The following is a 13,018-nucleotide window of genomic DNA, read 5'->3' on the forward strand; positions in this document are numbered from 1 at the left end:
AGAGATCTGAGGAGCAGTTAACCATAGTCCTCATACATCCACCAAAGTTTAAAACACAAAGAAAGAGGAAGCTAACGGAAATCCAGCCCGAAATAATCGTCGCTATAGACTAGAGATTAATAAAATCATGCTGTGTGAGAGGTTAGTTTTTGCAGTAGAGCGTAAACGATGGGGAAAACCATCATTGAGAAACTCGTGTGTAATCGAGCTCTTTCACAACAGTGTGTGTGTGTCACAGAATTACATTTGAACAGCTGTCAGAGATTTGGCTCCTCTTTTTGTCTCCAATCCATCAAACAGATTTAAAAAGGCTTTTATTCTGGGCATCGAAAACAGAAAAACGTGTTTTTCCTCTTCAGTAGTCTCCTTTTGTCACCTCAAATGAGAGTTTTTTCAGTTCAAAAACTCAGAATAAGTGAAGATAAGAAGACACCCACACAAGAAAAACACTCTCAACTGCTCTAGGGTTGTTCAAGAGTGCTTTGGCTCATTTAAACCGATTCAGAGGGAGGTTTCGGGGGGGTCTGAACCTGCTAGTTAGAATGATTAAAAACCATAGAAAGCATTATTATTAGGCAACATTTACATTGTCACGTTTTGGTTTAAAAATGAATATCTTTTGCTATGTTTACACCTCTCATTCCCCCTGCTCTGGAGTTTCCGATCTGCTAAACCGGAGACATTTAAAAACACTTCTGACCTAGCCTGACTGGGAACTCACCATTGGTCAGGGCTCAATCCGAGGGGGCGGGATCAACGGTTGTCTTTCAAATTCCCTCTGCACGCAATAGGACAGCGCTACAACCAACCACAGCAACGCTGGTTGATAGATTAAACTTTAAACTCTGAACACATCTTCCTTTTTTAAGAATGACTTCAGTGCCGTTCTTTGTTCTTTTCTCAAAGAAAAGCTGAACTCCAAGTCGCGGCCAAAGCCGATTCCTAAGACCGCTTCCAAAGACAGCTGTTCTCAGCAGCAGCAGCAGCAGCCATAAGCCCCGCCCACCGACTCTATACACGATGTGATTGGCCAGAGTTGCTAGACTGACCCTGGCTGCAAATTACATTTGCTGCTGCTAGGGTGCGTCTAGATTTCTAGGCTACTTCTGACCCCGTTTTGGTTTGGAATCTGCTATCATTGTGTTGCAAACAACAAAAATATTAATTAATTTAACTTATTTTTTAAAAGTGCTGTAGTACAACTAGCAGGAGACAAGTTATAATTGAGGTAAGTTTGGAGACGTTACCTTATTTAATCATTAAATTAATAAATATTTTTGTTGTATGTCTTTTCGGTGTTGTAATTTGTAGACGGTCCCTAAGCACTTGTCTTACCGCCAGTAGCAGCAGAGACGAGAAGCCAACAGGCAAGTGTTATTTACATAAACTTCTGGTGTACTTACAAACTTTCCAATCCATCATTTTATGAGTGCATAACCTATTTGTACTAGTGTAGAAGTTTGGTATCATTTTGGGCAATATTAGTGGGGTAATGTACAAGATACACTCTCGGATCCATTAGCGCCTACACTAAACTATTCAGCTGATAAAGCTACTCTACGCTAACTCTCCCAAGTTTCGACCCAGGTGAAAAAAGCTTCTGGGGGGTTGTTTGGCTCGAGGTACCATCACTTTAAACAGAGATTAGTTCTTCTACTGGAGCTAAAAACACTTGTGTGCACGGAGATTGCTTTTGGCTCAAAACTGTGCTTAAAAACCAAAACGTAGCGGTGTAAATGTAACCTCAGTCGGTGATGTTTTTTTATCAGGACCTTGTTGCTTTTCGGTGTTTCTCTGTCTCTCAGAACAGAATAGGTTTTGTTTCAGAGTTTTAAATGGCAGGAAGGTGAAGCGAGCCTCTGATTGGTGCATCTGAAGTGATTTCTGAAGTGGAAACGATTGAAGGCTGAAAATCAAACCCAACTACTCGAGAGTTGATAGCAGAGGCAGGAAGTGGACAGAGATGAGTCATTTGGACATTCATACAGGCTTCGGATCTGAAGCTGTAGCCTTATTATTTCCACAAGCACAGATACAGTTTGGTATTATTACATAAGCAGGGTTTTCCCTGAATATTTAGAGCGCTTAAGCCCCATTTTTACCTGTTATTTATATCCGATCCGAGAGATCCGATCACAGGGTGACAGCTCCAAGTAAAGACTTGAGATCCGATCACTCAGACCACATTCGGAGGTGTCCTGGGCCACATTTAGGACATTAGTTCCAACAAAGGATGATTTTCTCTTCTTAATTTAACTTAAAATAATAGATGTCAGAAGAAGTAAAAGCATCCAGTTTTTCTTCACAAAGATTTGAAATAAATCAGGAAAAATATTGAATTTTAAACAGCAGACTAAGTGTTGTCTTCTTTTCTGTAAATAATCTCTTGTGGAACTACTGACTTAAATAATTTTGTACTGTAGACTTAACAATGAATTGATTATTTAAAAAAACAGATGTTGAACAGAAATTGGGCTTTACAGAGACACGCGTGACACGACATGAAATACAGCAGGAGTTTTTTTGTCATTGAAGAAATACGTTTTTGTATGTGTAAAACATACTGTATTTGTTTGATAGGTAGGTTTCTTATTTGCAGAACAAAATGCATTAGTTTGTGAATGATGTTTTGTATCTGCAAACCACACTGAGTTTGTTTGTGAATCGTTGGGTGTGAGTAAAACACGTTTTGTGTGTGTGTGAGGTTTTGGCATGATTCGAACTCCATAGCGTTCGCCCCGGTAGGCTGAGTCCTGCAGTGGTGCAGGGTTTGAATCCGACCTGCTGCCCTTTGCTGCATGTCATCACCCGTCTCTCTCCCCCTTCAGACTGGTCTCATGAAGTGGCGTATGTACAGTACATGCCAAAAGTTTGGACACACCTTCTCATTCAATGTGTTTCCTTTTTATTTTCATGACTATTTACATTGTAGATTCTCACTGAAGGCATCAAAACTATGAATGAACACATATGGAATTATGTACTTAACAAAAAAGTGTGAAATAACTGAAAACATGTCTTATTTTTTAGATTCTTCAAAGTAGCCACCCTTTGCTTTTTTTGATAACTCTGCAAACCCTTGGTGTTCTCTCAATGAGCTTCATGAGGTAGTCACCTGAAATGGTTTTACCTTCACAGGTGTGCTTTGTCAGGGTTAATTAGTGGAATTATTTCCCTTATTAATAAAAAAGCAAAGGGTGGCTACTTTGAAGAATCTAAAATATAAGACATGTTTTCAGTTATTTCACACTTTTTTGTTAAGTACATAATTCCATATGTGTTCATTCATAGTTTTGATGCCTTCAGTGAGAATCTACAATGTAAATAGTCATGAAAATAAAAAGGAAACGCATTGAATGAGAAGGTGTGTCCAAACTTTTGGCCTGTACTTTATGTATGACACGCCAATTCGTATATGCCATTTTGGCGTGTTATCAAGACGCATAATCGCTTTTTAGCGTGTTTATCAATGCAATTTGCCCACCATTGCCATTGACCTACATTACAAGTAGTAGTATAGTAGTAGTATAAAGGGATGTAGGTCCGTGTAAGGAGGTTGGTTGGGGTGGCTGATGTAAAACACAGGACTTTCACCCAGGAGAGCCTTTTTTAAAAAATTATTTTTGTATTTTTTTTAAACCTTCCTCAATGTTTGTTTTCCTAAGCGTGTTTTTTAGGGGTGGGAATCCCCAGAGGCCTCACGATACGATATCATCACGATAGTTATGTCACGATACGATGTTATTGCGATTTTAAACATATTGCAATATTCTGCGATATATTGCAATTTATTACCTTTCTTCCCAACTTCAAATTTTTACCAATTTCAAATTATGTCCCCAAAGGAAAATGTTGTCAACATCTGTTTTATCTAAAAATATACATTTCTCTCTCTGTTCATCTCACCTCAATTTTATTCCTGCAAAATGGGGATTGTCAAGCAGACAAACTGATCAACACATATATCATGAAAGATCGATACTTGGCTTCTGTGTATCGATACAGTATTGCCACAAAAGATATCGCGACACTACGCTGTATCGTTTTTTGTTTTGTTTTTTTTGTCGCTTTTTGGTGTTACTAAAGCCTTTCCCTGTGTTCTTTTCTTTCTTTTTTTACACGCGTGTTACGTTGTTCTCGCGATAGTACGTCATGTTCTCGCGATAACACGCAACGTGGCGACGCCACGAGGTGGGTATGTTTCGTCCACTGTATAACAGCGTAGACGTACACGCGGATAGCTCAAAAATGCGTCCAGATAACACGCCACTTGGCTGGAAAGTGGCGTGTATGTTTATGCAAAGTCATGATGTCATGTTGCCCCCTTTCATGTCTATCCACTTTCAAGTAAAGAGAAAAGCCCCAAAAAATTATATAAAAAAAAAAGATTTTCGCCCTGTTTTGCATAAAGTAGCCTGGATTCAACTTTATGTAAATGAGGAGCGGGCAACTCTTTCTTTCTTTCTTTCTTTTGGATAGCCCCTTGAGATGTACCATCTCATTTTCAAGGGGGTCCTTTCAATCACTATTAGAAGTTAACAGCCAGAGCCACACATGCTCAAAACATGACATTACACAATAACACCCATAAAAACTAAAAAACAAACTCAACAAGACATCATTCACAGTATGCTCCCTCGCCCCAAGTCCACCACCTCCCCAAATTATACATTAAATTACAAGGTTACATTGACAGTAATAAGTAATAACTCAACACCCCATTGCCTGGCTGCTCACATACACAATGAATGGAAAGCGTGGAAATGACGCTGCCAGTGGACACGGGCCATAAGGCGACTGCTTTAGCTGATTACTGTCAGTTTAAGAGATTTTCGTGAGTTTTTGAAAGGCGCCGGGCCGAGCTAGACGCCCCTGATTTGCATAAAGTAGTCTGGACCTTTACTTTTTCTATACCATTACCAGAATTTTTCTAATCGAGGACAGCCCTCGATTAGAGAACCAGCAGTGTGGTCCTCTTAACATGATTGGATCTGTGCAGAGCAGCTCAGCTCTGCAGACAAATCTGTGAGACGGCCTCACATCTGAACTGCTTCTGAACCCCTTTCAATCCATTAAATATTGAACTGATATATCGGAAATGAATCACCTAATTGTGGCTTTTTTTTCAAACGCAGATTCCCCTCATCATCAAAGAGAGACAAGAAAAAGACAGAGAGAGAGAAAGTAAGTGAGAGACAGACACAGAGAGACAGAGAGAGTAAGAGAGAGAGACTGAGCGACTGAGAGAGAGAGTAAGTGAGAGAGAGAGACAGAAAGAGAGAGAGACACAGAGAGAATAAGAGAGAGACTGAGAGAGTGAGAGAGAGTAAGTGAGAGAGAGAGACAGAGAGAGAGAAAGTAAGTGAGAGACAGACACAGAGAGAGACAGAGAGAGTAAGAGAGAGAGACTGAGAGTGAGTGAGAGAAAAATATGACAGAGTGAGAGTGAGTGAGAGAGAGAGAGTCAGCAGGTAGGGTGGTTGTTTTAAATTGGAACTGCGAAAATTGTTCAACTGCGTTTCCATGGCAACAGCGAGCATGTAGATCAGGGGGCTTTTTATAAAACACACACACACACACTGCACACACACACACACACTGCACACACACACACACACACACACACACACACACACACACACAGAGTGACCCTGTGAGATTAGCACAGGATTCCCTGCTATTCCAGTTTCTATGACAACTCACAACTCATCGTCTCCCTCCATCTCTCTCCATCCTCGGCTCGTGATTGGACGCAGCCGCTCAGTTCTGACTCCAGCTCTGCTCAGCAGCCGTGAATGGTAATCAGCTGTTAATTAGCACCAATGATGATTAATAGGGACGATAATTAAATATGTGATAATGTCTTGTTCTGATTAGAAAATTACAGCAGCGACAGATAGCCGAGGGTAGAGAGTGTCAAGAGTAATTTGGGTCGCCAGGGACACTGAACTTTATATCTGACGCTCACCTCTCCGTTATAGAGTCCGGATCGGGCCAAATTTTTCTGTCCGAGCCTGACAGGCATTAAAGTGCCCATATTATGAAAAAAAAACCACTTTTTCTGGTGATTTGGGGTGTTATTTCGTGTCTCTGGTGCTTCCACACACATACAGACTTTGCAAAACAACCATCCATGGTGTTCTGATTGAGATCTGGTTTCTGAATGTGTCCTGCCTTCAGTCTCCTGGTGAGCTGGTCAACATCGTCTCGGCTTTCTACGTCACTAGCCGAAACGAGCTGGCTAACCGCAACCGTTAGCTCGTAGCACGCTACCTCGTTCTCAGTAGCAAAGCGCTGCTACAACACACACTAGTTCACCATCATCTCCAAAAGAACTACTTCCATTTGCTCCCTGGTTTAGAGGTCTCACTCTGTAGCTAAAACAGAGACCAGGTGAAAAGAGGATCTGCAGCAGTGAGAGCACAAAAGTTCAACTTATTCCACCAACTCTGCTCTGGTTGCATACAACACGTCTGCTTCCTCTTTCTCTATCTCTCTTCTGCCTATTACTACACACACACACACACACACACACACACACACACACACACACACACACACACACACACACACACACACACACACACACAGGTTTTTATTCCAGTGCATTTTCTGATAACAGAGACTGACAGTCCCATTTTATTTATTGTTTTTGATTGTTTTGTTCTTTTTATTGTGGATATTTAAAATGTCTTCCAGTTCCGGTGTTAAATATTCTTTAGAAATAAAAGATTACTGATCTTTGAAAAGGTGTTCCTGCATTATTATTATTATGCCATTATCATTATATTAGATGAAAATGGCTTCACAACAACAATATTATCGTTTATCGCAATAATTTCTGGGACAATTTATCGTCCAGCAAAATTAATAAGGGGACCACTAAGGCCTACATAAAAGAGACTTCAGATACAGTATTAGGGGACCACTAAGGTCTATATAAAAGAGACTTCAGATACAGTATTAGGGGACCACTAAGGTCTATATAAAAGAGACTTCAGATACAGTATTAGGGGACCACTAAGGTCTATATAAAAGAGACTTCAGATACAGTATTAGAGGACCACTAAGGTCTATATAAAAGAGACTTCAGATACAGTATTAGGGGACCACTAAGGTCTATATAAAAGAGACTTCAGATACAGTATCATGGGACCACTAAGGTCTATATAAAAGAGACTTCAGATACAGTATTAGGGGACCACTAAGGTCTATATAAAAGAGACTTCAGATACAGTATCATGGGACCACTAAGGTCTATATAAAAGAGACTTCAGATACAGTATTAGGGGACCACTAAGGTCTATATAAAAGAGACTTCAGATACAGTATTAGGGGACCACTAAGGTCTATATAAAAGAGACTTCAGATACAGTATTAGGGGACCACTAAGGTCTATATAAAAGAGACTTCAGATACAGTATTAGGGGACCACTAAGGTCTATATAAAAGAGACTTCAGATACAGTATTAGGGGACCACTAAGGTCTATATACAAGCATCCAAAGAGCTCCATGTCATGAGACCTTTAAAATTAAAATTGTTAAATGTGAATATTGTTCTAGTGTCTTCTGTCCTCTGGGACAGTAAACTGAACATCTTTGAGTTGTGAAATTTGAGGACGTCATCTTGGGCTTTTGGGAGACATTGACCCACATTTTTCACCATTTGCTGACATTTTAGAGCCATCGCCCTTATTCAGATAGATAGAGATAAGGTTATAAAATCGCCAAATTGTTCCTTAAAGCTACAGTGTTGTTCTCTTTGCTAACTTTCCACCGAGAAGCTTTAGAACGTTAAACAGTTGACGGGAGGGGGGAAATAACATTTTTGAAATTTGTGACTGTAATTTCGGGAAAGATGGTCAAAGTAAAGGGTCAAAATATAATGTTTATACCCCACCAAAACAAAAAAATAGGCCTGATCATTGAAATGTGGGACATCGCTATGATTTGCAGCATGTCGACTCTAGCTTGATATTTCACGTAGACACGTTAGAGCGCTGTCGGTTCTCTCGTCCAACTCTGCAAGATAACCAAAAAAAGTGTGATTTATTAAAATTATGGTAAACTCAACAAAATATTCCAGACAATCTCTATTTTAAAATGAAAAGCTACTTGATTTTACACAATGAAAATCCCTCCCTCTTTTCTGACCCCCCTTCCTCCCTTTCTGACCCCCCTTTCCTTGTCTAATGTTTTTCATTCAAAATCCTTAACGTAATGACTCTTCTCTGTGGGGGGTGTGCGTGTTCGTGTGTGTGTGTTTGTGAATGTGCGTCTGTGTGTGTGTATGTGAGTTTGTGTGTGTGTGTGTATTTGTGTATGTGTGTGTGTTTTCGTGTGTGTTTGTGTGTGTGTGCGTGTGTGTTTGCGTCTGTGTTTGTGTATGTGCGTCTGTGTGTGTGCGTTTGTGTGTGTTTGTGTGCGTGCATGCGTGCGTCTGTGTGTGTATTTATGTGTGTGTGTGTATTTATGTGTGTATGTGTGTGTATATATTTGTGTGTGTGTGTGTGTGTTTGTGTCTGTGTGTGTGTGTGTGTGTGTGTGTGTATTTATGTGTGTGTCTGTGTATATTTATGTGTGTGTGTGTGTGTGTGTGTGTGTGTGTGTGTGTGTGTGTGTTCAGGGTGAAAAACAGGATGTGATGTAACATCCTGTGGCCATTATTAGTTTTCGAGAAGGTGGAGGTCAGATCCGACTCAGAGTCGGCAGCCAATCAGAGAGGAATAACACACAGAAGCCTCAGAGCAGGAAAACCCCACAAACGTCTTAAGTTACATTAACAAGGCTGTGATATAAAAATAAATTCAAAAAGGGAAAGCAGCCATTACTGCTGTTATTACTGACACCTTTAAAAATGCAAAATGTCTGCTGTGAGAAGTGTCTGTGGGAGGCTGTCAGATTCATGCTAATGCCCCTCTGACACAGAGTGCAAATCACATCCAGCTGCTAATGTTATTAAAGTGAAAAGATGGCAATGTTTTATGTCGGGCTCAGACTACACAATTTGTTTGTCTTTTTTTACGATAGTCCCTATCACTGTTGGGCAAGTTACTTCCAAAATATAATACATTATAGAGTACTAGTTACTAGGGGTGGGAATCCCCAGAGGCCTCACGATACAATTTCATCACAATACCTATGTCACGATACGATATTATTGCAATTTTAAACATATTGTAATATTCTGCGATATATTGCAATGTATTACCTTTTTTTCCAGCTTCAAATTTTTCCCAATTTCAAATGATGTCCCCAAAGGAAAATGTTTATCTAAAAAGATAAATTTCTCCGTCTGTTCATCTCACTTCAATTTTATTGCTGCAAAATGGGATTGTCAAGCAGACAGACTGACAAACACATATATCATAAAAGATCCATACTTGGCATCTGTGTATCAATACAGTATTGCCACGAAAAATATTGCTGATTATATTGCTGAGATATTGCTAATTGATTTTTTCCCCCACCCCTACTAGTTACTGTCATTTGAGACAATTCAATGTGATTTCTTGCTGATTTTTGATAACACATAAGACAAAAGTAACAAGTAAACAATATTAGGGCCTTATCATTAATATATAGGGCAATTAGCGTACATCTTATTTCATTTCAGTTTTATTTATGGTATCAAATCATAACAAGAGTTATCTCAAGACACTTTACAGATAGAGTAGGTCTAGACCACACTCTGTAATATACAAAGACCCAACAATTCCAGTAATTATTTGATTGGGGGGGCAGTAAGGGACCTGGAAAATAGACAGAGGGGCACTGGAACAAATAAGGTTGAGAACTACTGCGTTAGATCACTGATCTTTGATTATGTCACACTACAAAGAGGTAAAGACACCCGTTTGTTGGTCCTGGCCCTCATTATCGGGCACGACTTTGAAAGTTTTTTCTGTGACGTGTCTGTTGGGTCAGAATCGGGCTGAATTTGTGTCGTCTGATCCTGGCGTTAGCCCAAAATTTGGCTTCTGTGATAATGTGCTCAAAGCAGTTGCTATAAAGAACTGACTAATCACCAGCTACGTATTTTGATAATCGATTTATTGGTTAGAGTAATTTCAGCATGACATCATGACTTTGCGTAAACATACACGCCACTTTCCTAAAGCCAAATGGCGTGTTATCTGGACGCATTTTGAGCTATCCGTGTGTACGTCTACGCTGTTATACAGCAGATGTAAACATACAAACCACGTGGCGTGACCAACGTCACACGCTTAGGAAAACAACAAACGGTTGGGTTTAGGAAAGAAGTTCATCCAATAAGCAGCCAGAGGAAAGCTTTGAGTGAAAGCTTCTCAGCCAATCAGTGGCTTCTACCACACGTGTGGACTCTTAAGCCCCGCCCACAGGCTGTATCTTCACCCGCAAGTGATCCAATGAAATGAAGGACCCATCAAGTCCTCCTGTAGCCACCCCTTTTTTGGGGCTTATTTTAACTGGCCCATCCAGTTTTCTGGAGGCCCACCTACAATCAAAATCCTGGCTAGTGCACGCAGCAAAGGTCAGCAGGTCGGATTCGAACAGCAGATGTAAACATACCCATATCATAGTGGTGGTGATGGCTCAGTGGATATGATACATGCCTTTGGTGTGGGAGATCTGGGTTCAATTCCCACTGTGATACATCAGCCAATGTGTCCCTGAGCAAGGCACTTAACCCCTAGTTGCTCCAGAGGTGTGCAACCTCTGACATATGTAGTAATTGTAAGTTGCTTTGGATAAAAGCATCAGCTAAATTACACAATTTTCACTGTAGGGAGTAGTATGTAACGACATACAGTACAGACCAAAAGTTTGGACACACCTCATTAAAATGAGTTTCCTTTTTATTTTCATGACTATTTACATTGTAGATTCTCACTGAAGGCATCAAAACTATGAATGAACACATATGGAATTATGTACTTAACAAAAAAAGTGTGAAATAACTGAAAACATGTCTTATATTTTAGATTCTTCAAAGTAGCCACCCTTTGCTTTTTTATTAATAAGGGAAAAAATCCAACTAATTAACCCTGACAAAGCACACCTGTGAAGGTAAAACCATTTCAGGTGACTACCTCATGAAGCTCATTGAGAGAACACCAAGGGTTTGCAGAGTTATCAAAAAAAGCAAAGGGTGGCTACTTTGAAGAATCTAAAATATAAGACATGTTTTCAGTTATTTCATACTTTTTTGTTAAGTACATAATTCCATATGTGTTCATTCATAGTTTTGATGCCTTCCGTGAGAATCTATAATGTAAATAGTCATGAAAATATAGAAACAGTGAATGAGAAGGTGTGTCCAAACTTTTGGCCTGTACTGTACACAAATGCCCACAAACACACAGGGAGGAATATTTTCCTCAGCTCTTTATTTTATGACCGCATCAGCAGTGAAGTGTCCCACAGTCCATCTGGAGCTCCCTCGCTCCCACTTGGCTCGAGGCTCTCGGTTGCGAGGGTAAGAATTCACACTGTCCAGCTTCTTCTTAGTGTCCACATCTTTTCTCTGCACAGTCAGCCATCCAAACTTGCTCCGGCTCACTACTGCTTTTAAAAGGGAGAGCTTGATTAGACAACTCACTACAGCTGGAACAATCAGTCCCTCCCTGCCTGCTCACCTGAGCCACCACCTTCTCCCCACACTCTCTCCACACCTCCACAATACAGTACAGTATACTATATATACCCACTACAATGACCAGTGGTTCTCAAACTTGTTTCAATAATGTACCCCTTTTTGAAGTGTTTCTTAAAGCCAAGTACCCCCTGACCAGCGCTAATCATTTTCGGTAGAAAAAAAAGTCTGTATAAAGAGGAACAGTACAGCGCTGTCAGCGATAGATTTACTAACCAACAGCCTTGTAACTGAAAAATACATTTAAATGCTGATGAGAAAAAGAGACAAAAACTTGGAAAAAAGAAGGAAGTAAGGCAAGAATTGGTCAAAATAGTATCAACAACTTCAAAAAGAGTGACATAAGAAGAACAAAGCAAGAACTTGTAAAAAACTTTTACATCAAGAGGAACAATGTTCTGGACAACAGCCTCTTAACTATTAAGCATTTAGTTAAATATCTCACGTACCCCCTGCAGTCCTCCAAAGTACTGTAGTGTATTTGGTAGCGATGCTGTAATCTTGTGTGGAAAGGAATCCGCCGACACTGTTTCTTGATTATAAAGGTTGATTTACATCAAAAGAATTCAGCATCAATTTACAAGCTCTGAAGAGCTTGGAGAGGACCAGTTTTCCCTGATTCTCAAAAGTCCTCTGAGGTTCTTTGTTTGAACATGGTATATATGTAGGCCTACTATGCTTTGGGTAACATAAGGTGGGGGTTGGATCAATAATTGACCAATGGCTACAAGCCAACTGGCCTTCTTTCTCCATCTTGGGGGCTCCATTGATAACACTTTCCAGATGTTTCCTGTGGCCCTTTCCTATTGAAGTGTCCTCTGAAAGTAGAGTAGAGTTTATCCGAGGACTCCTGTCGAATCTTAGGCACAAGTTATAACTGTTCAGATAAAGCTTAAATACAAGTTATATAGAATTGTCAGATAATAATACACATCAGTACCCCTAGGGGGTACACGTACCCCCATTTGAGAAACGCTGCATTAGACAACACCACTGTTACTGAGGACTATGGTTAACTGCTCCTCAGATCTCTGCAGGGTAAAGGAGCCAGACTCTCCTCCTCAGCGCGTGGATGGTCTGGCAAAGCGAGACTAGACGCAGACCTACCCTACGAGTATTTCAGAGCCTTTTCCCAGTTGAAGGTCCGAGGGCCAAGGTTTTAGGGCTGTGCTCGATTGAAGAATTTCTCAGTCGACTAACACTCATTCAATCGTATCGACTAATCGATTAGTTGATTTAATCGACAGATCTGTAAATCTGAGTTTCTCCATAAAGAGTCATGCTAAAAGCACCACTTTAATTCTTGTGTTTACCAGAGATGTGCTCGTACGTTTCTTGGAAATAAGTCATTCAGCATGAAAAAAAGCATCAAACATGAC

The 13,018-nt window shown here is 40.2% G+C and overlaps 1 protein-coding gene across 1 annotated transcript in view; it reads left to right on the forward strand.

The window, feature by feature from the left end:
* The window catches only part of shank3b (SH3 and multiple ankyrin repeat domains 3b), a 62,931-nt gene that overhangs the window by 10,907 nt on the left and 39,006 nt on the right, over positions 1–13,018 (forward strand). The window contains exon 2 of the mRNA XM_028571279.1: positions 5,136–5,184. Within this exon, the coding sequence (XP_028427080.1) occupies positions 5,136–5,184 (49 nt within the window). The remainder of the gene's footprint in view (positions 1–5,135; positions 5,185–13,018) is intronic.

This window comes from Perca flavescens, chromosome 23, assembly GCF_004354835.1.
Source record: "Perca flavescens isolate YP-PL-M2 chromosome 23, PFLA_1.0, whole genome shotgun sequence".
In the NCBI taxonomy this organism is placed as follows: Eukaryota; Metazoa; Chordata; class Actinopteri; order Perciformes; family Percidae; genus Perca; species Perca flavescens.